The 27,378-nt window shown below is 47.3% G+C and overlaps 1 protein-coding gene across 9 annotated transcripts in view; it reads right to left on the reverse strand.

Moving 5' to 3' along the window:
* Window positions 1–27,378, reverse strand: part of YDJC (YdjC chitooligosaccharide deacetylase homolog) — a 291,953-nt gene that overhangs the window by 148,415 nt on the left and 116,160 nt on the right. For all 9 annotated transcript variants that reach the window (XM_069619967.1, XM_069619971.1, XM_069619966.1 and 6 more), the window contains one exon: window positions 17,839–18,017. In XM_069619967.1, coding sequence (XP_069476068.1) covers window positions 17,839–18,002 — 164 coding nt within the window. In that variant the 5' untranslated portion in view covers window positions 18,003–18,017. The remainder of the gene's footprint in view (window positions 1–17,838; window positions 18,018–27,378) is intronic.

Genomic DNA, 27,378 nt, shown 5'->3' on the forward strand with positions numbered 1-27,378 from the left:
GGAGGGCTTTCTAATTTTAGTTCTAGATTCAATGGGTACACTATTAGGCACACTTCTAGATTCAAGCTAGGGGCACTATTGGACCCACTTCTAAATTTAGGTGTTGTACAGATAGGATATTGGGGGTGTTTCAGTATTCAGCTAATAACTCAATGATACTGGGCACACTATTGCACAGGGAGTGATGTTATGTAGACGGAGAGGATATTAGGCACGCTTCAGAGTTCAATTTGCGCTGAGAGGGTATTAGGGATAGTTCTGAGTTCAGCTAGGGCAACTATTAGTCATACTTCTAAATTCGGGCTAGGTGCGTTATTAGGTCCACTTCTAAATTAAGCTTTGCGGGTATTCAGAGCGGGTATTTAGGGATATGCTTTTAGGCACACTTCTAGGTTCGGTTTTACACAGAGATGATGTTGATCTATTAGATAGACTTCTAAATTCCGAATTCCGCTGTACACAGGGATGGTGTTGGACTGTTAGACTTCTAAATTCAACTGTACAACAGAGATGGTATTAGGCCTACTTCAGGTAGGTAATTAGACAGATCTTCTGAGTTAAACTTTTCACAGTTCTAGGGTCAGCTTTGCACGGGGGGTATTGGGTATATTTGGGTTCGGGTTTGCACAGGAAGGGTATTATGTGCAAGGTTTGCACAGAATGGGTATTAGGTGCACTTCTATTTCTAATTTACATAGAAATGAAGTTGGGCACACTTTTAAATTCAGCTTTAACAAAGAGGCTATTGGGGACACTTCTAAATTCAACTTTTCACAGAGGCTATTGGGCACACTTCTAGAGTCAGCTTTCGCAAAGAGGCTATTGGGCACGCTTCTAAATTCAACCTTTCACAGAGTCTATTGGGCACACTTATAAATTCAACTTTCACAGAGGCTTATTGGGCATACTTCTATGGTCAGTTTTCGCAAAGAGGCTGTTGGGCACACTTCTAAATTTTAATTTCCCAGAGAGGCTATTGGAAAACTTCTACATTCTACTTTCACATAGAGGCTATTGGGGGCACTTCTAAATTCAACTTTTCACAGAGAGCCTATTGGGCACACTTCTAAATTCTACTTTCACAGAGAGGCTATTGGGCACACTTCTAAATTCTACTTTCACAGAGAGGCTATTGGGGACCCTTCTAGGTTCAACTTTCACTTAGAGGCTATTGAGGACACTTCTAGGTTCAACTTTGACAAAGAGGCTATTGAGCACACTTCTAGGTTCAACTTTGACAAAGAAGCTATTGGGGACACTTCTGAATTCAACTTTTCACAGAGAGGCTATTGGGCACACTTTTGAATTCAACTTTTCACAGAGAGGCTATTGGGCACACTTCTAACTTCAGCTTTGGCGAAGAGGCTATTGGGGACACTTCTAAATGTAATGCTACTACAATATGAAGATTTTATAATGACTTAGTTACTGGGTTGAGTGGTAGGGTAGTATGGTGGGAAGTAATTGCTTCTGACCCTGCCCTTGCCACACTTACTTTTTGTCGGCTTCTTGCTTCTCCTGCCGATACCTGCAGATACAACCTGGAGCCGTCACTGAGGGAGCCGCCGTCCTTTGCCTTGGGTCCTTAGCCGATGGGCTGCCGGGCAGAGGGCTGCCCTGGAAGGACTGGTAATGAAACGGGGACCTTTTCATCTAGACCAATCGGAGCGAGGGAGGGCGGGCTGGAAGGCGGGAGGAGGGGTGCTCGGGAAATCAGGAAGTACTCGACACACGGGGCCTGGGAAACGCTGCTTTTGGGGGAGGCACGCAAGTTGGCACAAGAATGGGGTCGCTGGGGGCTTTTTCACTCACCTGCTCCGGACAGAAATGGAGTCAGGGGCAGCTTATGGGTCGCTAGACCTTAAACAACGCAAAAAAGATTCAGCCAATCGGAACGAGGTAGGGCGGGCTGGGAGGCGGGAGGAGGGGAGCTTGGGAAATCAGGAAGTGCTTGACACAAGGGGCCTGGGAAACGCTGTTTTTGGGGGAGACCCACAAGTTGGCACAAGAATGGGGTCGCTGGGGGCTTTTTCCACTCACCTGCTCCGGACAGAAATGGAGTCAGGGGCAGCTTACCGGTCGCTAGACCCTAAACAACAAAAAAAAGATTCAGCCAATCGGAACGTGACAGAATACCATTTTTGGAGGCTCTGCAGGCACATTTTTAGGTCCCCTAAACATTTTGCTCACCACCCCCCCTTTAGGTTTGTAGATGGATGACTTATTTTGGTGGGCAAAAGGGCTTCTACTGAAGTCTCTCTGCCACTACAACACATTTTTAGCAAACCATGTTTGCCCATAAAGCTCCAAACACAGGAGCACTTTAAGCACATCATTTCGGCCATGTGTGATTAGCTCATCCAAGACTGGTTTTGTGGAGTAGGCTGGTGGCAACAGTAATTTAGTTTTAGCTTCACCAGCGGTGCATGCCGATTTAACATATTGGTGGCCCAATGCACCTTAATGGTAGCCATTGTGGTTCCAAAGTGTAATTCAAGTCTTAACCTTTGCCATTTTGTTTCTTGTGCTTCCTTTGTTTAGGAAAATTAGGTGGCAGAAGATTTCTGCAGCGGTTCTTCGATCGTGCTTCACCATTAAATCACATTGGGGATGAATCCTGCTTGGGTGCATATCGTCCTGGGGATGCAAGAGTCTTAAACCTGGCCCTGTATATCTTCAAGGGGTCCCTTGGTGAGGTTTGCCACCATCTCTGCACTTGTGGGGAAGCTGGAACTACTTTTTCTTCCCCAGAACCATAGAACTGCCTACTGATTTTGTCCTGCAATCCTTGGGAACAAAAGAAGTATAGTAAACTCTTCCGCGAGTGTCTAAAAGTGTATGTCAAGTGGCACAGCGAGTAGAGTGCTCGCTTTGACATCCGGGCAGAGCTTGCTAACTGTTACGCTCACCTGGCTCCCACAGAGGCGTCGATCTGAGCTGGACAGCTGCGGTCTCCACCAATGTGACGCGTAGGGCCCAGATGACGGACTGAACTGGCCCACCTAGCTTTGTTTGCTTGGCCCGTAGAAATATTCTTCTGATGGTTTGAAAAGATGAGCTCTCCATCCTGCATTGAGCGCAGGGGCGCGTTGATAACCAGTTGCTTCACTGGTTCGAAGAAATCAGTGAGTTCCAGAACAATATTGACCCCGAAAAAAATATGTAGTTCGTAAGAGCTCACATGTCTGACTTTCATGTTGTCCGATTCCTTGCAGTTTACAGCTTGACCCCAGCGAAGAGTTCCTCGTGGTAGCTGACGAAGTTCAGGTAAGGATTTGGCTCATCCTACACAGTTCAATAAAATAAGGCCAGCATGTAAGCTGCTTGTTCCCTTATTCAGGTGTGGCGAGAAAATATGAAGCTCGGGGAATTATGCCTCCGGCGGTAAAATTAGGTAAGTCTATTGCGGTGAGAAGAGTTCCCCTTATTTGTCCCGTTGTCTCACCTTGTCGTCCTTTTGTTCCCCTTAAGGGCCGGGGTGCAGCGAGGATGCAATGGAGACTGCGCCGACCCGTGAAGAGGAATAGTACCCCCGGCGGTAATCAGGTAAGTCTATGGGGGTAATTACTATTGCCTCTGTTTATTTCCTTGGCACACCTTTGCTGTTCTCGTTTTCCAGAATGCCAGAATGCGGTGGGAACGTGCAGAAGGATGCGGTGGATTGTGAGGATGCTGCGAAGGCCGGCGAGTTCAGTGCGGCGCTGCAGCAGCCGAGGCTGCGCGCGTAAATGCTTCCTTCTTCCAGCTCGAAGGTGCGGTGGATCCGGAATTCAGGTAAGGATCGAAGGTTTGCTCTTATTCTAACCTTTCTCCTTCTGTTCTTCCCTTTTTCTAGGAGCTGCAGACTCGAGGCGGGCATGGCAGAAGACTAGATGCAGGCTTGCAGACACGGTGAGCGTTACGCTGCTGGATGCAGAATAACACAAAGCGTGTGCTGCTCTTCGGGCGTGGTTTAAATAGCCTCCAAAGTAGTCCCAGGTAAGTATTCTTCCCCAGCCCCACCCGAGTAAAAAAAATAGTCCCTAGGTAAAATAGTCCCTTCCAAGCCTCATTTGGCTTGGAGCTCTGCAGCATGGTCTGCATCAGGTAAGTTCTACTCTATGAGCCTGGCACCATAGGCGCCAGGACCACACCCAAACAGCCCCTAGCTCAAAACAACTTGATGCCTGCTTCCGGGGTTGCTGGACTTGGTCTGGTTTCCTGGGGGTAGGCATCATGACACTAACGCAGGTTCGAATCCCGGCAGGGCCAAACTCAGCCTTTCATTATTCCGAGGTTGATAAATGAGCACCACACACCGTGGGGTAATATTAAGCAGCGCTCAGATACCTGAGGGTTCGTAGCGCTATATAAATGCCAAATTATTATTATTATAAAAGTACGTGCCTGGACAGTGCAATTTTTTCTGGGTTTGCTCTATGTCTCCCTAGAATTTAGGAACAAAGATTAGAATTTTAGCTGGTGCTCCTGATTTTCTCTGCATGTCTGAAGTCCTGAATTAGATTTTTGTGCAACGAAATGCCTTGTTACACTGTTCTGTGGTTACCAGTGTGGTCTGCCTAAAAGAATGTAACTAGTGCTAGTGATTAGCACTACCGGTTTAATTTAACTGGCCCTCCAGAGTTAATCTGCCCTTTGGGAAGTCCTATCTTGCACTACTACTAATCCTAAAATGCTGTACTGTGTCTCACTTGGGGCTGCAATGACATCTCTGGCATTTTCCAGGTGTGTAAATAGTCCCTTGGCACTTGATGCAAGCCTAAACTCATATTTTCTCTTTGGTCTTGTGTTTTAAACTAACCCTCCCAACTTTGTAATATAGAGTGTACATTTTGATCATTCATGTCTGTAGGTGCTAGAGGGTTAGGAATACTCTACTATTACAACAGGGTTCAAAATTGATGGGAGCAGGGAGACATGTAGCTCCTGCTTGTAGACGAGAAGAGCCTGGTTAGCCTGACACCAACAGCTACTAGGTGCTACTTTTGGCTCCCCGGGCCCGGGCCAACTGATGCAAAACAAACACACCCATGTCCTGCTCCAGCAAGGTGAGTGCAGCTCCCATCCTTGACCCATTTGGCCCAATATTATTATTTTAAAGATCCATGAAAATGGAAACATGCTCCGCTGGCCCAACAATCCCCTCGAGTCTCTTCCGTTGCTCCCTCCACGTCCCACCTCCCTTCCCGCCCCCACCACCCGTGATTGGCTGAGGCCCACCTGTGTTTGGGTCTAGCGACCCATCAAAGCGTGCACACCACCATTTCCTGCTCCAGCAAGGTGAGTGCAGCGCCCATCCTCGACCCATTTGGCCCAATATTATTATTTTAAAGATCCATGAAAATGGAAACATGTTCCGCCGGCCCCTGAATCCCCTTAAAACTCTTCTGTTACTCCTTACACGTCCCGCTTGAATGCTAGCATGTGGCACTATTAGAATTGTAAACATTAGCCTGCGTCGCATCTAGATAAGATTGTGAAGGTCAGCAAGTGCTACACTTAGACAAAACTGTGAATGTTAGTATGCTAAAGGTCTGGTAACCCACTAACCAATATAAGCTCAAACTCTCTGCATACTTATGTCACTCAGAAAACTCACACAACATCTCTCGCACAACAAGCCGCATGCACTTCACAACACTGCAACAGCACATAAGCCAGACCAACAGCACATGCGTACTGACACCGAGCTGATACCCGCACCAAAGCACAGCACACTGTGTATACAGAGTTGAAGCTGCCAACAGAACACCACTCCTCTCACTATCCTACTCCCTCTTCACCGTACTAACCCATCCCACCTTATCGTTTACAGATACGCCAGTGCGCCTGGGGACCAATTCCGTTGGTGACGGTGCACGGTACAAATACCTTTAACATGTGAATTTAACAATTTATAAATATTAGGAAACCTCAATGCAACATTTAGAGCAAAGTTAGTTTTGCGGAATGCTATGTACTAGATCCTAGTCCCGCCATGGTAGCTCCTGGTCACTGGTTTTCAGTACATTTTTGATCATCGCTGATACAAATATTAATGTTGTGGCAACTGAGGTGCTCTTAATGACTTTTTGGATGCAAGGTCTCTAGAGTTCCCTAATCTCGCCTACCCTATCTTGACCTATGCCTACAGTGCCTATCACTGGGTAGTAGGCCTATAGGTTAGTATGTCTTCATTGGCATCTCCCGTTATTTATAAATACACTAGTTCCATCTTTTGATGTGTGTGCCTTTATAATAATTGTTCTTTTATGAACTTGCTAAATACCGGCAAGTTGTTGCTAAGCAGGGAATCAGGATTCAAACCTGTGTTGAGCTGCTTTGTCTTGCTTCCAAGACAAGTGGGTTACCCCCCGATCTATCTTTCCTCCCCTTAAGTACTGCTCATGTTAAGTCTCACTGCACTTGTTACCTTTAGAGGGGGTTGGGCTTCTCTTTTGGTAGGATTTGCTGTACTGGAATTAGGCAAGATGGTTGTATAAAAACCTCCTCAATGAGAAATAGTAGGAATTTAACAAGCTGTTTTGCAGGGAGGAATAGCCGGATTACCGAGATATTACCGAATTAGAAATGTTCGAAGGAGAAAAAAAACAAAAGTAATTTCAAAGAAAATTACTTTCAGTTTTCACTCCCCTGAACATTTCTACCAATCCTCTCCCCCACCCTCTTACTTACCTCTTGGCAGAACACCTCCTTGTGTGCCGCAGTGTCTTGTATCGCTCGGCAACGCCGGTTCCCTTCACTTGCGTGATTGGGAGCCAGCGCCGCAGGGTTCACTTCTTTTTTAAAATCTTTATTGAATAGGCTGTTCACTATAATGACATGAAATCAGGGATTTGTTCAACATTTGTGACTGTAGCAATTTTTTGGCCAGCTGATTTTTGAATAAATGTCCCAATCGTTTTTTTGTTTTGTTATTCTTAATAATGTATGGATTCCCGGATATCCAGCATTGTGGCAGTAGGCAGGTGGAAGTGAGCCGATCGGGGTAGGTTCTAAAGAGTGCATGTGCCAAAGTCTGGGACTTTGTTGAGGGAAGGAAAGAGTAGAGGGATAGAGCAAGAAGTAGGTTTGTGCAGTAATGAAGTTTACTAAGCACAAGAGCAGAAATGAAGGTTTTAGGTGAGTGAGGTTTTGATGTATTTTTCTAACTTTTAGGAGGTTGAGTCTTGTAGCGGTGGCAGTGGGTGTGAGGAATTGGTGGTGTTTTAGGTTTCTGTCAAAGAGAACCTCAAGTTTGTGAGCCCACAGTGAGGAGCTGAGGTGGTCGTGGGGGAGGGTTGCGAGATGATGGAAGGGAGAGTGGGGTTGGCAATGGAAGGCAGGGAGAATAACCAACACTTCTGGTAATGTTCTTTCTACTGGATGTTCCTCCCACGGATTCCTCATCTTTTATATATCAATATCCTGCTTTGCTGTCTGACATTTTTCGACAGCAAAGGGCACTGTGCGGCATTGAGTCAATGGCCCTAGCCTGTTACCATTCCCGAATCCGGACGGGACATCGATGGCAGTATAAATAGCACGCACTGCACCCATTGCGTCAGTTCCTAGATCCCCCCCCCCCTCTTTCTGCTCAGCCATCTTGAGCATAAGACGCATGGGCGTTAAAAGAGAAGTATATTTAAAACAGTTGCATACAGTAAGAGAGATAGGCTAGGAGGGCAATGAGGAATATACAGTAGAAAGAAAATTACCAGGCAAGTCATTTGTTCTCCTAATGGATTGTGTCCTCCCACAGATTCCTCATCTTAGATAGACTCCCATATCAGTTTTGTAGATGGAGGTGGGAGGAGTGGAATCATGTACTATGTTCTGATTGTTGATTGATATTGTGCAGAACAGCTCTTCCAAATTGAGCGTCCTGGTCAGACAGAGTGTCCAAGCAGTGAGGACCAAGTTGCGGCATTGCAAATGTCCTGCACTGAAACACCTCTTTGGAGAGCCAAAGTGTTTACCACTCCTCTGGTGAAATGGGCTCTCAGGGACATATTTTCCTGCAATGGAGTAGCACTCCGAAATGCATAGGGTGATCCAATGCGATAAAGTTGGTTTTGTCACGGCTTGGCCTAGCCTGCGAAAAGTATAACCAATAAATAGGTGGTCATATTGCCTGACATTTGCCACCCTAGAAATGTAGAAACTAAGAGCCCCATTTGGGTCCATCTTGTGTAACCTCCCTTCATCCTTAGAAGGGTGATGAGGTGGATAAAAAGTTGCTAACGTTATTTTCTGTGTTAGATGGAATTCAGACACTACCTTGGGAAGGAAGGAGACAGGGACGAGCCCTCAAAACTGCCTTCTCCTCAGAGAATAGTAAATGGTGGTTTGCATGACAAAGTTTTTAGCTCACTCACTCTGCGAGCAGAAGTGATGGCTACCAAAAAGGTAGTTTTCAAGGTTAATAACCTGAGAGAACAAGAATGGAGAGGTTCAAATGGAGCTCCCATTAAAAAAAGATGAGTCCAAAGACCTACTGCTACTAATGACGTTACCTCTAGATATATCAAAAGAAATATTTTAGTTATATCGTGCTCGTACATAAGTGTTTCAGAGTGCGAGAAGGTAATATGGGGAGCGTGAGTACCAAAACACAAGAAGGGACTCATAACGGAACTCGTACCAGTACTAAATGGGAAAGGAATTGAAATTAAGCCAATGCATCAGAAATGCGTTTTTGAGATGAAGAGAAACACTATAACCAGAGAGAGGTAAGAAAGATAGAACTGGGATCTTAATACACTGGGAAAGGGGATGGTAAACCCATATCCAGAGGACAAAATACCAAAGAGGAAAAAAAGATGTCGGAGGGTCTTTAGCCCTATAAATGGAGAGAGAACGAACTTGAACAAAACAAAAATAAACCCTAAGAGTAAAGAGAAAGTCCCTGAAGAAAACTACAAAACCTAAACCAGAGGATAACAAGAGACGATCTACATATGTTCTATTGGCGGGAATTGAATAATTAAGAAAACTCCAGTGACAAAACACAGGTATCAGGAGAAGGGAGTCATTCTCCTGACATTTGCTAGTTATAATAGTTGTAGGGCTGGTAAGTTGACCGTTAGGGAGAATTCTCATTTCTGTGTTAATTCCCTTATACCTTAGAGACCCACCCAACCCCCCCAGATCTTTTGCTGGACTTTGGATCTTTTAATTTCTATCCTGGGGTGAGTGAGACCTTGTTCTCACTCTCTCATGTAATTTTGATCTGATTTGCACTCCGTTTCTTTTGGTTGTGGAGTCTGACAAACTCCATAGGCATCACCTTTTGTATTGTGTCACACGGCACCTTCAGTGCAGTGTTACAGAGCAATCCTTTGGATTTCTCATAAGGGTTAAACACCTTCTCTTGGGTAAACTACTGTTCCCAAGAGTAGTAAAGTGACTTTACTTACCTGTTTTCCTGTGTAGTTCCAGTACACCCCATTTTATGGGGAAGTACTGGGGGGTTACTTAGTAGCCCCTTTTCCTACTTACTCATGTAGCATTTTTTATGTTACCCTCACTACATTTAATTGGCTGTTGGCAGTGGTTTAAATGCTCCTTCCATTGTGCCTCCGGCTCCACTGTGTCTGGCAGGCAGGAAGCAAGGGAGGTGCCCGAAACTCCCTGTACTTAGTCTCCTTGGTTACCTGAATGCACCCAGTGTCGATTGGCTGGCTGGCTGCCCTTTGAGGACAGCCACCCTGCTTTGTGAGCGACAGCCAGGCTGCAAATTAATGGGAGAAACCTGCATAAAAGGTGAGGTCTCTTGAACAGAAAGCAGAGTCGACCACTGGAAGAAACATCCGACTAAATAAGAGGTGTGCTGTACCCTCCTGGACTGTTGAACTGCCTGGTGAAGCCCTGCTGCAGTGCTGAATCTCCAACTTCGTATCAACTAGAGAAGCCCAGACTACTTCTTCCATTGGGTTGGTAGGACCAACTGACCCCAAGACGAACTTTGCTGGAACCCCTCGCCCTGCTGGCTGTACTGCCTTGCTGCTGCTGGAATCGAGTGCCAGGGGCCAGGAACACCAGAAACAAGTGCATCACCTTTAAGCCGGACCCAAGCTCCAGGAAGATCCTGAGGACCCTCCCGAAGCAGGACGACCCAAGACTGAGCAACCTCAACAGAGTGCTGGACCCCAGAAGCAAGGGGAGCCCATAAGGTGTCCAAGATCCACAGTGGTGCTATTGACCGGTAGCTGAAACCGCGAAGTGCCGCTGATTTGGAAAAAAGTCCATTGCCGCCACCCTTCGAATAGCAGTGCAGGAGTCCTCCAGACATCCTCCCTCTGGTCTCCATGACTGAGGCCCAGGAACCCAGGAACTGCAAGACTGCAACATGAACAGAAGCCAGCTGGATCCTCTTCTTCCAACCTAAGGTACTGTCTGGACTGAAGGGGTACTTCTCTCTTGCAGCTTGCTTGTTTTCACTTGAGACTTGCAGTAGCTGCCTTTTGCAGAGTTGCTTTCATCTTTGCCCTTCACAAGCCTAACAGCTTGTGGTCCAACAGTGAATATTTTGCTACAAACGCTATAAATAACACTGTTCAAGACTTTTGTGCTATCTGAAGAAGAGAGGGAGAGAGAGAGAGAGAAAGAGAGAAAGAGAGAAAGAGAAAGAGAAAGAGAGAAAGAGAGAAAGAGAGAAAGAGAGAGAGAGAGAGAGAGAGAGAGAGAGAGAGAGAGAGAGAGAGAGAAAGAGAGAGAAAGAGAGAGAAAGAGAGAGAAAGAGAGAGAAAGAGAGAGAAAGAGAGGAAGAGATTTTTATTGTTGCATATTGCCCTTTATAAAGAAGGCTCATTTAAAACCAATAATTATTTTGCTTCAAAACCTTGAGTAGAAGTGTTGTTTGAATACTTGCAATTGTGAATCTATGCTATTACCAAGAGGACAAGGCTGGTGTAGTCTTCCACAGGGTTACTACATACAATCTTGCCTAACACGGACAGTGGGCAGACTTTCTTTGGACATTCACTCTGACTGACAAGCACCATAGTAAAGTAGGCAGTGAACAACCCATAGCAATGGGGAAAGTTAGGCTCTCTTTTTAAACTATCTGGTAAAAATGACCTCTCAGCATACACATCTTAATCCTCCACACCTCTCAGAAACCATCTGTGAAGGCTCGGAGTTCTGATTCCTGGGTGAGCCTCCCTCTTGTGGGAGTAGGCCCTCTCTCTGAGGGAGATGGAATGGAGGGCAGATGGACATGTCTAGAAGGTCGGGGTACCATGTCCTCCTGGCCCAATCAAGAGCAATCCAGATCATGGTTTTCCCGAATGTCCTCAACCGCCTGATGACATGAGGAATGACGGGACTGCTGGGAACGCGTACAGGAGCAGAAATTCCCGGTGCATTATGAACACGTCCCCCAGAGCTCCTCTCAGAGGAAATTTCCTGGAGCAGAACAGGTCGTATTTCCTGTTGATAACAGACACAAACAGATCCACCCAAGGGGTTTCCCCAAAGGGCGAAGATCTGTAGAAGGACTTCCTGAGCCAACTCCCACTCGTGGGAGATTGTGCTCTGCTTGCTCATAGCGTCCAGCGTCTTATTCTCTTCTCCGGCTAGGTGAACAGCCGTAAGAGATCTGTTTTGTAAAGCCCAAAACCAGAGCTGCATTGCCTCCCTGCACAGGGATTCTGACCCTACACCTCCTCTTTTGAGGCAATGCATGGCCACAATGTTGTCTGTCATTATCAGGATGTTCTTCCCCTGTATGGAGGGCTTTAAGGCTGTCAGCCCCAGTCTGATCACCCTGAGCTCGAACAGGTTTAATGTGTAGTCTTGATTCTGATGGGACCAAAGTCCCCATCCAGTGAGTGAAGCATCTGTGACTACCAGTTATCTACAGCCAGGGTTGTCAAAAAGATTTCCCCATCATCACCATCTCTCCTACGACCCACAGCAGATCATGTGTGACCTTGCTTGGGACCTGAAGAAGGTCCGTCATCCTGCCTGACAAATGTGACCATTGGGATCTGAGGGCCCACCGGAGGGACCACCCTAGGCGGACCTCCGGCATCAAAAATGCAGGATACCATGTGTCCCAGCAACCTCAGAAAGTCTAATGCTGGTAGATAGTGGGGGTTCTGAAATGTTACATCTGCAAGATATGATTAGCCCTCAACTTGGGAGGCGAAACCTTCCCAGGGGAAGAGTCCAGGACTGCTCCAAGAATTACAGCTTTTGTGAAGGGGTCACCTGGAAATTCTTGAAGTTGAGGGAGAAGCCGAGTTTTTGTTGAGAAAGTGGCAGATGCTGTAGAGATGTTCCAAAGCCTGTTCAGGAGAACAAGCTCTGATAAGTCAATTGTCTAGGTAGGGAAAGATGTGAATCCCTCCCCTCCTTATCGCTGCCACGGCCGTCAGGAACCTGGTGAAGACCCTCGGGGCAGAGGCGAGCCTGTAAGGCAGTACTCAAAACTGATAGCGAGAACTGCTATTGGCGAACCTCTGGTTGTTTCTGTGCTTGGGATGTGAAGGCACATAAAAATAAGCATCCTGGAGATCGAGTGACACCATCCAATCCTAGAGCTGAAGGGCCTGGAGGATCTGTGAAAGAATGACCATCTTGAATCGGTCCTTCCTGAGGAACTTGTTGAAGCGTCTCGGGTTCAAGATGGGTCGCAGTCCTCAGTCTTTCTTGGGAACCAGAAAATAGATTGTTTACCAACAATGGTATTGTTCCGCTACAGGTACCCTGTCCACTGCACCTTCCTCCATCTTTGTTAAGTTGAGCAGTAGGCAGCATTTAGCAAATGGCAGAGAGATATTTAGAACCTGCAAGTGTAAAGGGGTAAAGTATTTCCCGTAGAAGGAACAAATCTGGTTCCCGAAGAGATTGTTCGCTTGGGGGACAATCTACGGTCCTTTGTAGAAATGGGAGACAGTACCCTTGGGCACTGTCTGTAGTGCACATGCATCTGAAGTAATTCTTGCAGATGCTGGGTCAACCTGCCTCCTACCGGGGTCCTGGGAGCAAAGTGCCCAGAACGCTGTGGGGCTGTGGCAGAGGGCAGCAAGGAGGTGGTTGCTTGAGCAGTTTTTCCTTCACGGCCTCAGGGGGCACTTGAGAACCTCCTTGGTCCTCTGTGGGTAGCCTGACCTCTTCCACTGTTGCCAAAAGAGGAGTAGTACAGAAAGGAGTACCCTCTCCAAGCCTGTGTAGACGGGTGTTGTTGCAGCTGACAAATGGCATCCCCTAAGGATTTTGCTGCAACGTTTGAAGCCTGTAACTTTTCTAGGCTTTCTGTCTTTAGTCCAAGAAGGTTGGACCCATCAAAGGGACCCATCAGATGTCTGGGCAAAGCCAGACATGCATAACCACACAAATCTCCACACAAATCTCCCGATCACTGCACTTGAGCCCATACAATCGGCCGATGCGGTCTAACACATGAAGGACTGTTTGAAGGGACTAGCAGGAAGCATCCTTCCCATCATTGATGTAATTATTAAAGCCATCTCTCATCTCCCATTTGGGAATATTTTCGGCCACCTGGGAAATGACATTCCAGAATGTATACGTGTATTTCACCAGAGCACAAGAAGCATTGGCTTAGAGCAGAGAATAGCTTTTTTGCCAGTGCGTCGTATTTCTTATTGTTCCTTTCCACGGGATAAGCTACGGCCTTAGAGGTGGAACTAGCAGCCTGCACCACCAAACTCTTTGGTGAAGGGTGCCTGGAAAGGAAGCAAGGGTCAACAGAAGGTCTGTACTTCTTTACAAACTCCTTGTTCACAGCAGGAGTGATGTCAGGTTTTTGCCAGTTTTCCGGAAAAGGGTTCTTTAGTGCTGCATGGAAGGGCAGCACAAGCTCCTTTAGGAGGACCCTTATCCAAAATGTCTGTACGGTCATCCTGGATAATGTCCTTAGCAGGACGTTCCCCAACCCAAATACTCAATCATCCTATTCTCATGACCGTTCTGTAGGCCGCATTAGAGAGAGTATGTGTGATGTGTCAAATTCAACCTCAGGAGAGGTATCCAGACCACTGGCTTCTTTCAGACAAGTGGCTAGGTCTTCAAGCTGGGAGTGGTCCAAGACCAATTCATCTGAAACATTGGGAGTGCCCAAACATTCATACTCGGAGGGTATGAAGTCATCTCCTTCAAAGATGGACGAAGAATCTGAATAAAATCGGTCTTTGATTTGGTTTTAAAACTTGAAGCCGTCTCCGATGTCTAAGGGACCTTTGACTCCTTCGAGGAGGAAGTCGCAGGTGCTTTCTGCTTCGATGAAGTCTCTGATCTACGAGACAACAGCCCGGAAGTCTTCAGACTGGGTCTTTTAGGATCGTGGGTCAAAGCCTTGCTGGATTTCCTGCTGGTATTTGAAGATGCAGCGAGTTGACCTGTTCCGAGAGCATGCCGTGCACGCAGAAAAACAGATCTGAGACAACGGGCGCAGTGCGTGCTATGTCATGTCCAGACGCAGGAACATTAATTTTCGAGGGACATCGACTTGATGCTGCACAGCGCCCGCTGCTGTCGAAAAATGTCAGAGACTACAAAGCAAAATATAGATATATCTAATATGAGGAATCCAAGGGAGGACCCAATCCATGAGAGAGAGGACTTCCATCTTTGAGTGTTGAGCAGGAGACAACATTGAGGAATTCAGTGGCAAATAGCAGTGAGATATTTAGAAACTTCAAGGTTAAAGAGGAAGGGAGAACAAGAATACCCAGAGTATCATCAGTGAACAGGTGATGGTTAAAGAAAATGGGAGAAATTAGTTTGCCGTGGAAGAAGGTACATATGCTGAAGAAAAGTGAGGCCAGGACTCATCACTGATGGACAAGCCTGGTGTGGGGTTGGTGGGGAGCAGGTGCTGGTATCCCAGAGGTAGAGAAGGACAAGTTAGAGGAATAGGAGGACCCCAAATCGAGTATGGTGTTCTTGAAGCAGAGGAGGAAAAGAGTTTGAAGGAGGGAAGGAAGATCCACAGTGTCAAATGCAGATGATAGCTCTAGAAGAATAACAATAGGAGGGAGAAGTGACAGTGTGGATAAGCACACTAATTGGAGCGTTTGGACAGGAATCCAGATTAGAGGGGAGATCAGCAGGCGGGTGTACCTCAAGGTAGTTGGCTATGCGGTTGATAACTCAAGAATTTCAGAGTGGAAGTGAAGGAGAAAGTCAAGTCTGTAGAATGTGGAGATGTTGGAGTCAACAGTTGTTTCTTTAGGAGGGGAATGACTGTGGCTGTTTTGTAACAGTCTGGGAAGATATAATTTGAGAGCGAGAAGGGGAGGAGAGCCAAAGTGACAGTTGCAGGTTCCTTCATTTTGGTGCAAACGGGTCAATTGGAGTGCAGAATGGGTTGACGGAGCAAACGATGGGTATACATTTAGTCGGGAAGATGAGGGAGAAGCAAGATAGAGAAAAGCATTGGGAAGATGGAAGGAGGGGAGAATGATTAAGGGGCGTTGACAATAGATAAGGGTGGACATGGCGTCTTGTATGTTGGCGATTTCAGTGGATAAGAGCCAGTCATCAGCTGAGAGAGGAGGAAATGATGTTGTTCTTTGTGGGGAGCATGGTCTGGAAGGTAATGGATAGTTTGCAATGGTGAAGAGGAAACTAGATACGTTTAATGGAAATATAAGAGAGTGTCAAAAGTTGTGTATCAGGGTCAGTAGAGAGTCTTTGTAGGCAGTTAAGTGACATGGGGAATCTGCCTTTCCGTCAACAGCGTAAACAGCAACACTTGTCCTCAGCAGTTGGATGGCAGCGGATCCCTGGATGTGGATGCATGCGAGAAGACGTGAACAAGCGCGCAAGTTGATGATCATTGATTGGGATAGACCTGGTTGAGTGAATTCTGTAAATGCAAATTCAATGGTTTGATCAAGTGGAAAAGTGAGAAATACAGAGATGTTGTCTTGGACGGGATAAGGGACAATGAAATCTGGCTTGAATTTACATTGGATGATAGATGGGGGTGTGATGGAGCATGAGGAGAGAGAGTAAAGTAAAAAAAGAGTGGTCAGAGGCGGATGGTCAATTGTGGGAGCAGAGGCTACCAGAGTGGAAGATAAAAAGAGGAGATCAGGAGAGTGGCCTGGGGCTTGGGGTGGAAGGTTATGCAGCTTAACTTGACTATTGAGCCGTAGAGTCAGGTTGGAGCGTATTCATATTGGAGAGGTTGAGGTCACCTATTATGACAGCAGGGACATCATCTGCCAGTTTCCATTATTAAGCTTTTAATGAGAAACACAGTGCAATTTAGATACAAGTTTTATTCTATGCCAGGTACTGACGGCAGGGGAAAAGCACCTGTTGTATGCCCCCATTCAATTGTTGGCAGGGACCAAACCTTAGCAGGCAACTGAGTGACATTACAACTGCCAAGGCTTGGTGGACCACTGTGGCCTGGAGCACATGTACTAACCAATGCTGCCTGCAGTTGTGCCCTAGTGTGAACCAGCAGCGCCGCTTGCGCCTAAAGAGACTTCACCAGAGAAATCTGAATGAGTGACTCAGCTCTGGCAAAACTGCAGAGTCCATGGCGGATGAAACTGTGTGAAACACTCAGGTCACAGGCCACATCTCATGCCAGCAGTGTCTCCCGTGCCAAAGAATGCCCACCGGGTAAAACCCACCGCCGTGCCCAGGGCACAGGAACAGTCACAACAGGGAGCAAAGAATTCCCTCACACATTCCACCCCGTTGGCAGCAAGCGCTCCTGAGATGCTAATGTGCTAAGGGCGCCAGGCCAAGGAACAGCATCTCAGAGGGCTGGCAAGCGAGAGAGCTTTCTGTGCCAGCACTAGTGAAGGTGGCAGCTCACCAGACAGAATAATTGCATAGTACATATTGTTATTGATTTAGCCATGCTCCGTAACCACAGCAAGAGGAGACGGCATATCGAGGAGATCACCGCCTAAAGCCAGTCGAGCAGGGTGCAAGAATTCTTCTCATGTAGGGAAGGACTAGGAAGCTGTGGGCGAAGCACTGCCCTTACAGTGCAGTGAAGCTCACCTTGAAGCGAGCAGCAATTAGAACCGTTCATTGTTATGGGGGTAGGGTGGGCAGGCCACGGAGGGTTGGAGGTCGAGCTCACCTTAAGATGGCACAGAACCATTGGAGAGAACCAGTGACAAGATTGGTATTGAAACGCTGGTTGTATACCAATTGACCTTTTCACAATTGACGTCGGGAGAATTGACCTAATTTAAAAAAAGGTCAATTAGGACATATATGCAGGGGGAACCGCAATCCCACACCCAATCTAAAAAATAAAAAACTTTTTTTTTTTTTAAAACAAAACGTAAAACCAACCTTATACATATATAAAATAAAGGTCAATTGTGCAGAAGGTCAATTAGAAGCACTATAATTAAGTCAATTAGGACAAAAGGGCAGTTGTAAAAGGTCAATTTGGGCAATACCAAAAAGCTAACCTTCGCGGATGGCACACTGCCAGATAAGCAATCCAATGAAGGTGGCATGGAGCAGCTATTAGCTCGCCACAAGGTGGTACAGGGTGGGGAGTAGTTCACTTTTAGGTGGCAAAGAATGGGGCATGAATTGGCTACAGAATGATTCTCGCAACTCAAGGACTAGCTTTTGGTGGGCGATTGTGTTCTTGTGGTGGATTACCTACCTTACAGTAGCACATGGTGGAGACTGGGTTGTGCTGAGGTGGGTGAATAGTCAGTAACCCACCCACTCACTATACAAATGGCACCGTGAGCCAAAGGCAGCCAACCCAAGTGTGACAAGAGGAGCCAATAACCCAACTGAGGCGACACGCTGCCTGGTGAACATTTTGCAACAAGGGGTTCGTTCACATTGTATCCTACAGAGCCCTGGCACAGTCAATAAATAATGACCCACCTTCGCGCCAGGAGCGCTGCATCAGAGGCTGCCTGGCCATTCACCAGAAGAGAGACATTGGACACGGCCCCAGCGAGGAAACAATCTACGATGCCCCGGTTCCTCCGCGGACAATAGCCGAAGTCGTCACCTGTTACTATCAATTTCACTTTGGCAGGGTGCATTGTGGGGAGTAGGGTCTGCAGAGAGAAATGGGATACACGAGTCAGGCAACAGTGGAGCCCACAACTACGTCAGGGCAGATTGCGAGAAGTGAAGGGAAAAAAAAGAACACTTTTAAAAAAGGATAAAGAAAGCGAAAACGAAAGGTTTATCAACTACATTCTTGCAAATATCACAATTATTCGGCAACAGTGATTACAACGAATAAAAAATAAAGAATGAATTTTTTACGAAAAAATACAGAGTTTATAAAAAATATATATATATGGGTGGTGGGGTAAGGGGTTAAATCTGGTGGGGAGGGGTTTTGGATGGGGTGTTAAACATGGGGAAATTGTGGGCTTGGGGACCACCACACCAACAAAAAAAGTATTGCATATTTTTGTTGTTTTGGGTGTAGTAAAAAATAATTATTTATTTATTCATTAAAATCACATCGAACCAATTATTCATGATCAGCTCTAATGTGTGTGCCCAAAAGTGGAACTCAGAGGTCTTGCTCACATCTCACCGAAGACGATGCGACCTGTGTGGACTGAAAAGAGAATGCACACAACCACCATTGTACCCAGTCAATTGGTCTAATAGGAAAACACCTCTTCCTGCAACGTGAAGAACCAAGTATTGTCCTGGCACAGTGGCGAGGAAGGCGTCAGTATCTTGGATGAACCAATGATTCTCCTAGCACAGTGGCAAGGAAGGCGTCAGTATCTTAGATGAACCAATGATTCTCCTAGCACAGTGGCAAGGAAGGCGTCAGTATCTTAGATGAACCAATGATTCTCCTAGCACAGTGGGAAGGAAGGTGAGTCAAGATCTTGGAAGAACCAATTATTGTCCTAGCACAGTGGGAAGCAGAGGCGTTGCTAGGGGTTAGGGGGGCTTAAGTGGGCTATAGCCCCGGGTCTTTTGGTTGTAGCCACGGACAGAAATTCGGGGGTACAACCAAAAGGCTAGCTAGCCCCGAGTCCTGACAGTGCTGACATTAGCATAGCCCCAGATCTTTTCCAAACCTAACAACACCCCTGGTGGCAATGAAGATGTAAATATGTTTAAATGAATGGGTCTTCAGAGCACATCAAACGGGGAAAAGTATTGCAGTGGAGCCCAGAAGCCAGAACCTCCCTAGCCACGTCCTAAACCTTGGGCAGAGTGTGTGGGTGACTTGCATCCCTCAACTACAAGCCCATGCCCTACTCTCACACTCCCAAGAAGAAACATCTATGAAGGGGTCCAGCAAGGATAGCGCACCCAAAGACTTGTGCAGACATCGGGCGCCTGGCAATCCACTCGCCAGAAACATTCCCATGTAGCATAACCTTGGTAGCCAAAGTGTCTAGTTGTATTGGTCCCAGACTGTCAGTCCTCAGAAAGAGGTTACTGCTTCATTTGAGCTATTAGTAGATAAATCAGCTTAGGGGGTTAGACAAGAAACTAGAGGCAAATTCAACCACAGAGGCACAATGTAAATCAATCCTACAACCTTTGATCAAGGTGGGTCCGTCACAAGAGGAACAGGGCATCTCAGGAGGATAGCTCAGCGGCAACGTGCTCGCCGTGGAAGCAAGATGACATGGAGCAACACAGGTTCGATCCCCGGGTCCGCGCTTAGAAACCTCTGGATATCCTAAATCATATGTGGGGTTTTGGGAGGAAATCCCTTGATACAGACTGGATTACGCCACGTATCGTGAACGAGGTGCTTCACCGACCCCAATCAGAAACAAGCCTTCCTGAGACCAAAGCGGGAGAAACAAGCACCTTAAAACTGGGCCAGCAGCTGCACTTGCAGAAGACCATGCTAACCCCAAGTAAGAAGGGCGGCACCTGCTCGACATTACACCATCCACATGATCCCATTGCACTGTTATAGTCATTAATAAGCACTTTTTCCCCGAACTAACGTGCTTCTCTAGGAAATAAGACAGCGCCGAGCACCATGGGTTTGATTCCCGTTTTTGGTCCTACACTTTGAAGGGTGCTATAAAAAAAATATTTTGTTTTACATTTTTAACTAAGCAGTTCATTGCAATCACACCACAGCCATCAGACAGCCAAGACACACCCAGCAGCTCTGCCGCTCACAGCCTGATCGGCTTGAACGTCTCATCACTGTGCATGTTACATCCCCATATCTACGCATGCGCACATGCTGAACCTCCTTAGCATGGGAAAGAGTGGCGCGCATGGACTCCTGTACCAACTCACCTAGAAGTTCAGCAGCACACAGGCAGAAGGTGCTTTCGAATCCGCAGACATCACAGTAGGATTTGCACCCAGCCTCCCCCCAGCTCCTGTTAAAGGATAGTTCCGGGACTTTTTTTTTTATTGTTCCTACGGTTCGGCCATGTGTTTTTAAGCATAAATCGGTAGATTGTAGAAAACTTTCCTATGGACCTTACCCGACTTTTCGTCCATTAACGCACTCGAAATCAGCTGCCATTTTCTGATAATCCTATCATTTCCCCCCCATCGCCCTGGCTCACCTGCTTTTGCGGCACTAAATCAAATCCCCCGCCCCTGAAACAGACTTGATCAAAACATTCATATTCCCCGCCTCTATCCGTGACGTGACTGAGCTGCGTAGGCAAACGCGCCCAGGCGTCTTCTACGCGACTCCTCACAGAACCAGGAAATCAACACAGATGAGCTCACACAACACAGCGCGCCACAATTGGGAATATGAAACTGTACTTTTAAATTAAACCGCAAGATTGTAAATTTGGTAAAGTACATTTATTTGACATCAAATGTTTTGAGAATATTCAGCGATTTGCATTTTTATTTGCTCACGTTCCAAAAAGTTTGTTTTGAGGCACGCGATGTTCCTTTGCTGTACACAGGGTCTTAGATCATCTCACAATACAGCGCCACAATTCGGAATATGAAACTGTGGTTTAAAAGCAAACGGCAACATTGTACATTTGGCAAAGTACATTTATTTGACATCAAATGTTTTGAGAATATTCAGCGATTTGCATTTTTATTTGCTCTCGATCCAAAATAGTTCGTCTTGAGGCAAGCGATGTTCGTGTGCAGTAAACAGGGTGTTGGTTTACGATAAAATAAGCTCTTCGGTCGCACTGATAATCGCATGGCTGTTCCAACAACGAGGCACTAGGCCACCACAACGGTCTGTATGTTGCATCTAGCCGTTAGTACCGCGTAAGGGCATACTTGTACTTGGCGATCGTCCCATAAAATGGTCAGGGTGGTAACGTTGTTCACGCGGAGAAGCAACTGGCGGTTAAAAAACCCATCCGCCGGTGTCTGGTACTCCCGACACATGCAATAATGGATGATGTACCTGTTTGAAAAACATAAAAAATGAAATTAGTCTCACCATCAGATCTTTATTAAAATTATTCATTTTATATATTAGGTCGGGAAATTATTTCAAAGCTAGGACAGTGCAACTGGGTATTATACGTCAAGGGGGGGCTGTAGGATACTGAGACAGTCCCCCAGTGCAGGGGTTGACAGGGAGGCAGTGCAGGTGGAGAGTGGAAGGGCCCAGGACCGAGGTCGCAGACAGTGGACCAGTTGTAGCAGGGGAGAGGGAGAGAGAAAGCAGAAGCAAAGAGGAAGGTTTTGAGGTGCTTCCGTAAAAGGAGATGGTTCTCCTCAAGATAGTGCGTGGTACAAAACAATATGCCACATAGAACGAACAAGTACAACTTAACCCGTCTTTAAAGCTACTGTATAGTAATTAAATTGTGGTATAAACTCATCTAAAGAGTTACTTACATTATATTTGCATTTTCCATTGTGTCTGTGCGTAGGGCAGCCCCGAAATACCACTCCTTCTATGCCGACGTTATTTCTTCTAATGAACGAACATGAAATGGCTTTCGTTTCTGAAATTATATTCATTATCGTTTCTTACGTTATTGCCCCACACCCCCAAAAATAAGTCTTTCGGGATGGTCCCGGCCTGTCAAGGTCAAATAACAATAGAACCTTATACTGGGTCTGGAGGTAGACATGGGAACAACAACCCATGCTCCATAGACCTCTTTGAAGTGTACATGGTCTTTGGCACCTCTTGGCCTTTATCGCTCCCTGACAGCTCCACTTGGCAGCGCAAGTACCCCGGTGCGAACTGCCTTTGATAGGGCGGGGGGGTGTGGATTAGGGCGCTGGTCGTGCAGACAAGACTCGTTTGCCGCAGGGCCTCACCAAGGAGAGGCCATCTAACTGCATGTAAGAGGCAGGCTGAAGGATCTAGTACATGGAAGGCAGGGGGGTGAGTTTATAAATACCTCAGCTTCCCAGGAGAATATATGGGTGCAGTTCACCCTGGAGACCCTGGATGCCTAGGCAGTTAGTCAGCAGCAGGCTGGCCTGTGGTGGCAAGGCGGCACGGGCCAGAGGGGGTCATCTCTGTACCCGGTGCCCAAAAGGATGATTTATTATGATCAACCATATTGATTATTTACCTATAACCATGTTTTGTATCAATAAAATCCAACGGCCTTCCTTTTATTGCCAACGCTTGAACAAAGTGGTGTGGTAAGTATTTTTGGGGGAGGAGGCAAGGCCGGGAGGCTTGATGCCAACCCGCAAAATAACATATGTATGTCTGCTGCATATGGGTTCAACGGTTATGTGGATTGAAGGTGGGCGGCCAGCGTGAGGGAGGATGCTGGCCGGAGACATGTGGTGTGACAAGACAAGGCACAGGAAGACTATTCAATGGAGACACACTAGATTCATTTAAAAAATCAAAACAACCATTGTTAAAATATATGTTGGGTTTTATTTTAGATCTTAATTTCAATTGAACATAAATAATAAACATTACACATTGTAAAGTTCCGGTTGCAGCACATCCAGGGAAAATCTGCGGTATTGTCCACTGTCGCTGGGGAAATGTTGTCTAATGGCAAGTACCGCACAGGCAGGTATTACTCTCCGAACGCGGTGTCCGAGCCTCCCGTGAAGCCACCAAGTGAAGCAACGATAGGCCACCAGCCTGTACCACCTGTGAAAATGAAAGATGCAAACTGTATTAAAATGACAAAACTTTCTTATCACTGTCGATTCAGGTAAAAAATGTCATTCTGCTTTGAAAAAAATTCTATCTAGAAAATGCACAATATGGAACCAATTTACATCCATTCGAATGATATGTAGATGTAATTTTATATGTGGGAGACGACCATGACATAGTAGTGGCATCACTGACATCACAACCAGAGTATACTTACTCGTTACTCGGATTACGCGGACGAACAGTGCCGAGAAGTTCGTGCATAAGCACCATCATCATCCTCAACACGGTCCGTGAGAGGCAGGCTTCCCTGAACTCTGGCAGCTCGGTGATGCATTGCGGACTTGGCTCGCCTTCCGAAATGTAGGCCAAGCACCCGGAATTTTCACGGCAGCAGCAGTTCTCCTCCTCAGTTGGCATTAGCTTGCACCGATTGCACGTGCACCAGGTGGAGACGCCGTCCATGCGACATGGTCCAGGCTCTTCATCCGTTGACTGGTCCTCCCAACTGCCGTCCGAATCCCCATCGTTTTCGCGTGCTTGCCTTTCCAGTAGTTCCTCCTCGGTGTACTCGGGCTGGTACATATACGGCATTATTGTAGCCATTGTGTGGTAAAGAAAGTAAAATAATTTACAGAGATGGTACAGGTGTTCACAAGGCCTAGAAGCGGCGAAGGTAGCGGACCAGAGCACAGAAACGAGTCACAGAATACTCAAAGTAACACAGAGAGAGGAATGGAATCGAAAAAATCTGCTGCTGTGTGTTGTGAAACGGTGTGTTTATACTTATTGAGGAAAGAGGCGTCCTGCCATTTCCATGGCGACACTTCATTAGCTGAGGCGCAGCGATTGTTGACACGAAACGTGCTTTGGCGTTGGGAAATGGGCGGTACGCGTCTGCTGATGTCAGGCTCAGGGGCGGGGGATTTGATTTAGTGCCGCAAAAGCAGGTGAGCCAGGGCGATGGGGGGAAAGGATAGGATTATCAGAAAATGGCGGCTGATTTCGAGTGCGTTAATGGACGAAAAGTCGGGTAAGGTCCATAGGAAAGTTTTCTACGATCTACCGATTTATGCTTAAAAACACATGGCCGAACCGTAGGAACAATAAAAAAAAAGTCCCGGAACTATCCTTTAATCACCCCACCTTTCCGCTAGAAGCCAACGCTTGCCAGGTCAAGGTACACATTATGCAGGCTGTAGGAGCATAAAACAAACTCATACCAAAGTCGGAGGGTCTGGATCTGGTGCTCTGCCCGACAGGGGAGGTGGGGCCAAGGGCCCTAGGGGGCTTGGAAACTGAAAGAACGTGCCTAGTCTCCGAGGGTCTCTCTGCGGTGGTGGTGTCCTTAATTCAGCGGGACCGGCCTCCTTTCACATTAAAAGGCCTACTAGTGTCACTGGGGGGCACTTTATGTCCTGGTGCCTGGCTCGGGACTGTTCCACTACCTTGGGTTCTGGGGCTCCAGTCCTGCAGTTTCTGTAGGCCGGCTTCAACATGGGTCTCCCTCGGTATCCACCCGGTGTGAGTGAGCTGGTCTTTTGGGGGTCCTGATGTGGGTGGATACTCTTTGGTGCGGAGGCTTCTCAGGAGTTTCACTTAGGACAGGCCTGTCTTTGCTTCTGGGTTGGCCATCTGGGATATCCCCTTGGTTCTGCTGGCTCTGCAGTCGTCTCCTTTTGAGCCATTGGAAGAGGGGAGTCTTAAGATCTGACCATTAAGACTGTTTTCCTGGTGGCTATCATCTCGGCACAGAGATTGGGTGGGATTGGCGCCCTCTCCTGGGTGGGATTGGTGCCCTCTCCCATGAGGCACCCTATTTGGTTGTCTCTCCTGAAGCCTTGTTCCTTAGGTGTCACCCTCCTCCCTTCCTAAGGTGGTTTCCAAATTTCACATCTCGCAGGAGATTGTCAGTCTTTCCTATTTTTCCCCTCTCCTCCCCCTCCCCGGAGGATGTCCGCTGGTCTACTCTGGATGTCAAACGGGCTGTTCTGGTTTATTTGGAACACAGTAGGATTATTGGTCCTCCTCCAGCCTGTTTGTCACGTTTGGTGGCGCTGCCCCTGGGAAGAAGGAGTCTGTTCCCACAATCAGTCGCTGGCTGCGGGGTGCCATCTCCTTGGCTTATTCTTCTGTGGGTTCTCCCGTCTGAAGTCCAGGGTAGGTTTGCAAGGGGGATGGCTTCCTCTTGGGTGAGGCACTTGGGGTTCATATTCAGGACATTTATGATATGATAGGTTATTTCCTAATACCCAGAGGTTTCCAAGCGCAGACCCGGGGATCCAACCGGTGTTGCTCCATGTCGTCTTTCTGCCAAGGCGAGCACGTTGCCCCCGAGCTATCCTCATCGCCCTGCCACTGGGTCTGACCCGGACACGTTTGTTCGCCACTACCGCTTCAACCTCCACCATAGGGAAGCTGCGGCTTTTGGGGCTGGGGTCTTGAGTGTGGCACTTCTGTGACTTGCTTTTGTTGGTAATGTCTTGGACTGTATGCTTCAATACATTGGTGTTGGTTGGGTTGCATATCCCAGTTGGTCTGTGATGTTTGTGATCTTGGCTCATTCTCTCTGGAGTAGGCCGTAATGCTTGGATTACTTACCGAAAATCTTCATTACTCCTAGTCCTACTCTTCCTCATGCCAGTATGAGTTTCCCGCCTCCCCCTCCCCGTTGTCGAATGGGCCTTTCGGGTAGTGTCATTTACTGTTGTGGCGTGGGGGGGGGTGGGCTATTATGCCCAGAGGCGGGGCTAAGGGGGGGGTGTTGCCAGGGGAAATAAAAATGGAAAAGGGGTTCCTGTGGGAGGTGGGCATCCACACGCATATCTGGTGCACCCACACACCCTACAACACGATCTCCATCTACTGACCAGAACTACGGTTCCTGAGGGCGTTCAAACTACCAGTGCTTTGAGGTCATACCAATGATATATAGAGCACTATATAAACGCCAAGTAACATAACATGTTTGAATACTGGGACGAGGAAGAGTAGGACTAAGAGTAAGTAATCCAAGCATTATGCAGGCGGCATGAGCAAATAGCAAACTCAAACCAAAACGTGGTGTCCTTATGGCTACACTGTTAATGTCAGAGTTAATGTGCTCGTGAGCACTGCAGGTTTTTACCAAGGAACGGAGATGAAAAGAAATATGCCCAGGGTAACACAGTTCTATCAACGCAGGGTAAGCCAAGATGAGACCTCAAGCCTCATGGTTTCTGAGTGGCCAACGTAATCACTAACTTTTTTAAATGTATTGTGCATTTCAGTAACATTTAAACTTTTTGTGCACAGTATTAAGACAATACAGAAGGTTCACAGTCAAATACAATATTAAATAAACATACAATTAATATTAATAAAATAATACATCGGTAATCAAAAGAATACACGTGTACACACCCAATCTTTCTGTGGAATAGGTCCATTGTGTCCTTCCACTCTCATTTGTTCACAAACAGGTAACTGCTCATCCCATAAGGTATTATACCAACTAGATTGTGTACCCCCGGGGCCATCAAGTAGCTCATGCAAAAGCAGACTTCTCATGATGTGTAACGTCGTTTCCAGCGGTACCAGGGCTCATTCCAAGCGGATGGCCTCAGCTGCAGACGGATCCCCAGTGCACATCGCCAGAGCCTTCCTTCCAAGGTCTTAGGCCTTTGGGTCTCGTGGTCCATACGAATCGATATGCACACCCACCACACAGGTCTCCCCTGCGCCCCGAAATGACTGCCCATCGCACAGGGAAATAACGGGATTTGAAGTCACAGTGCGCCGTGTTCAGGGGGTGTCTATTGCGCGAAACCATCGCCTTCTGCGGGAACTAAGTGCATTAAAGAGCCGTCAGGCTGTCGTGGTCCTCGGCCCTCCTGCAGTAACGAGTACAGAAGCCTTGGGCAACCAGCCGGCCAGTGTCGTGCGCTCGGACGTGGCACGGGCAACCCCTTGGCAGTCAGAGGATTACGCAACGCTGCCAGGCAGCGGATAGTCAGTCAGTTGGCGCAGAACTCGCCCTGCAGCTCTGCCAAGCCATGCCTGCCCTGGCAGGAGTCCCGGCCAAGGGTTCTCCGCGAAGTTCTGCAGGGCGCTTAGCAAAGCAGCAGTCTTGCCTGGCGGTGGTCCAATGCGGAGGATGACGCCCAGCAGGCGGGCCACCAGCCTTCTGGGCGCTCGGTAGCCACGGGGTGGGACGCCCACACTTGCGTTATTAGCTGGACCTGCAGGTGACTGGCCTGGTGTTGGACTCCGGACCACATGGCGCTGGTGCTCTGGACAGCTTGTAAGGAGGGAGGCTGGAGGTCGCACGGAGCATGACATGTGCCGACATAGAAGCGCAGCATGCAAACACACACGGGGGTGGACAAGCCCCCCATCTAGGAAAG

This window comes from Ambystoma mexicanum, chromosome 10, assembly GCF_040938575.1.
Source record: "Ambystoma mexicanum isolate Mex_15411 chromosome 10, UKY_AmexF1_1, whole genome shotgun sequence".
In the NCBI taxonomy this organism is placed as follows: domain Eukaryota; kingdom Metazoa; phylum Chordata; class Amphibia; order Caudata; family Ambystomatidae; genus Ambystoma; species Ambystoma mexicanum.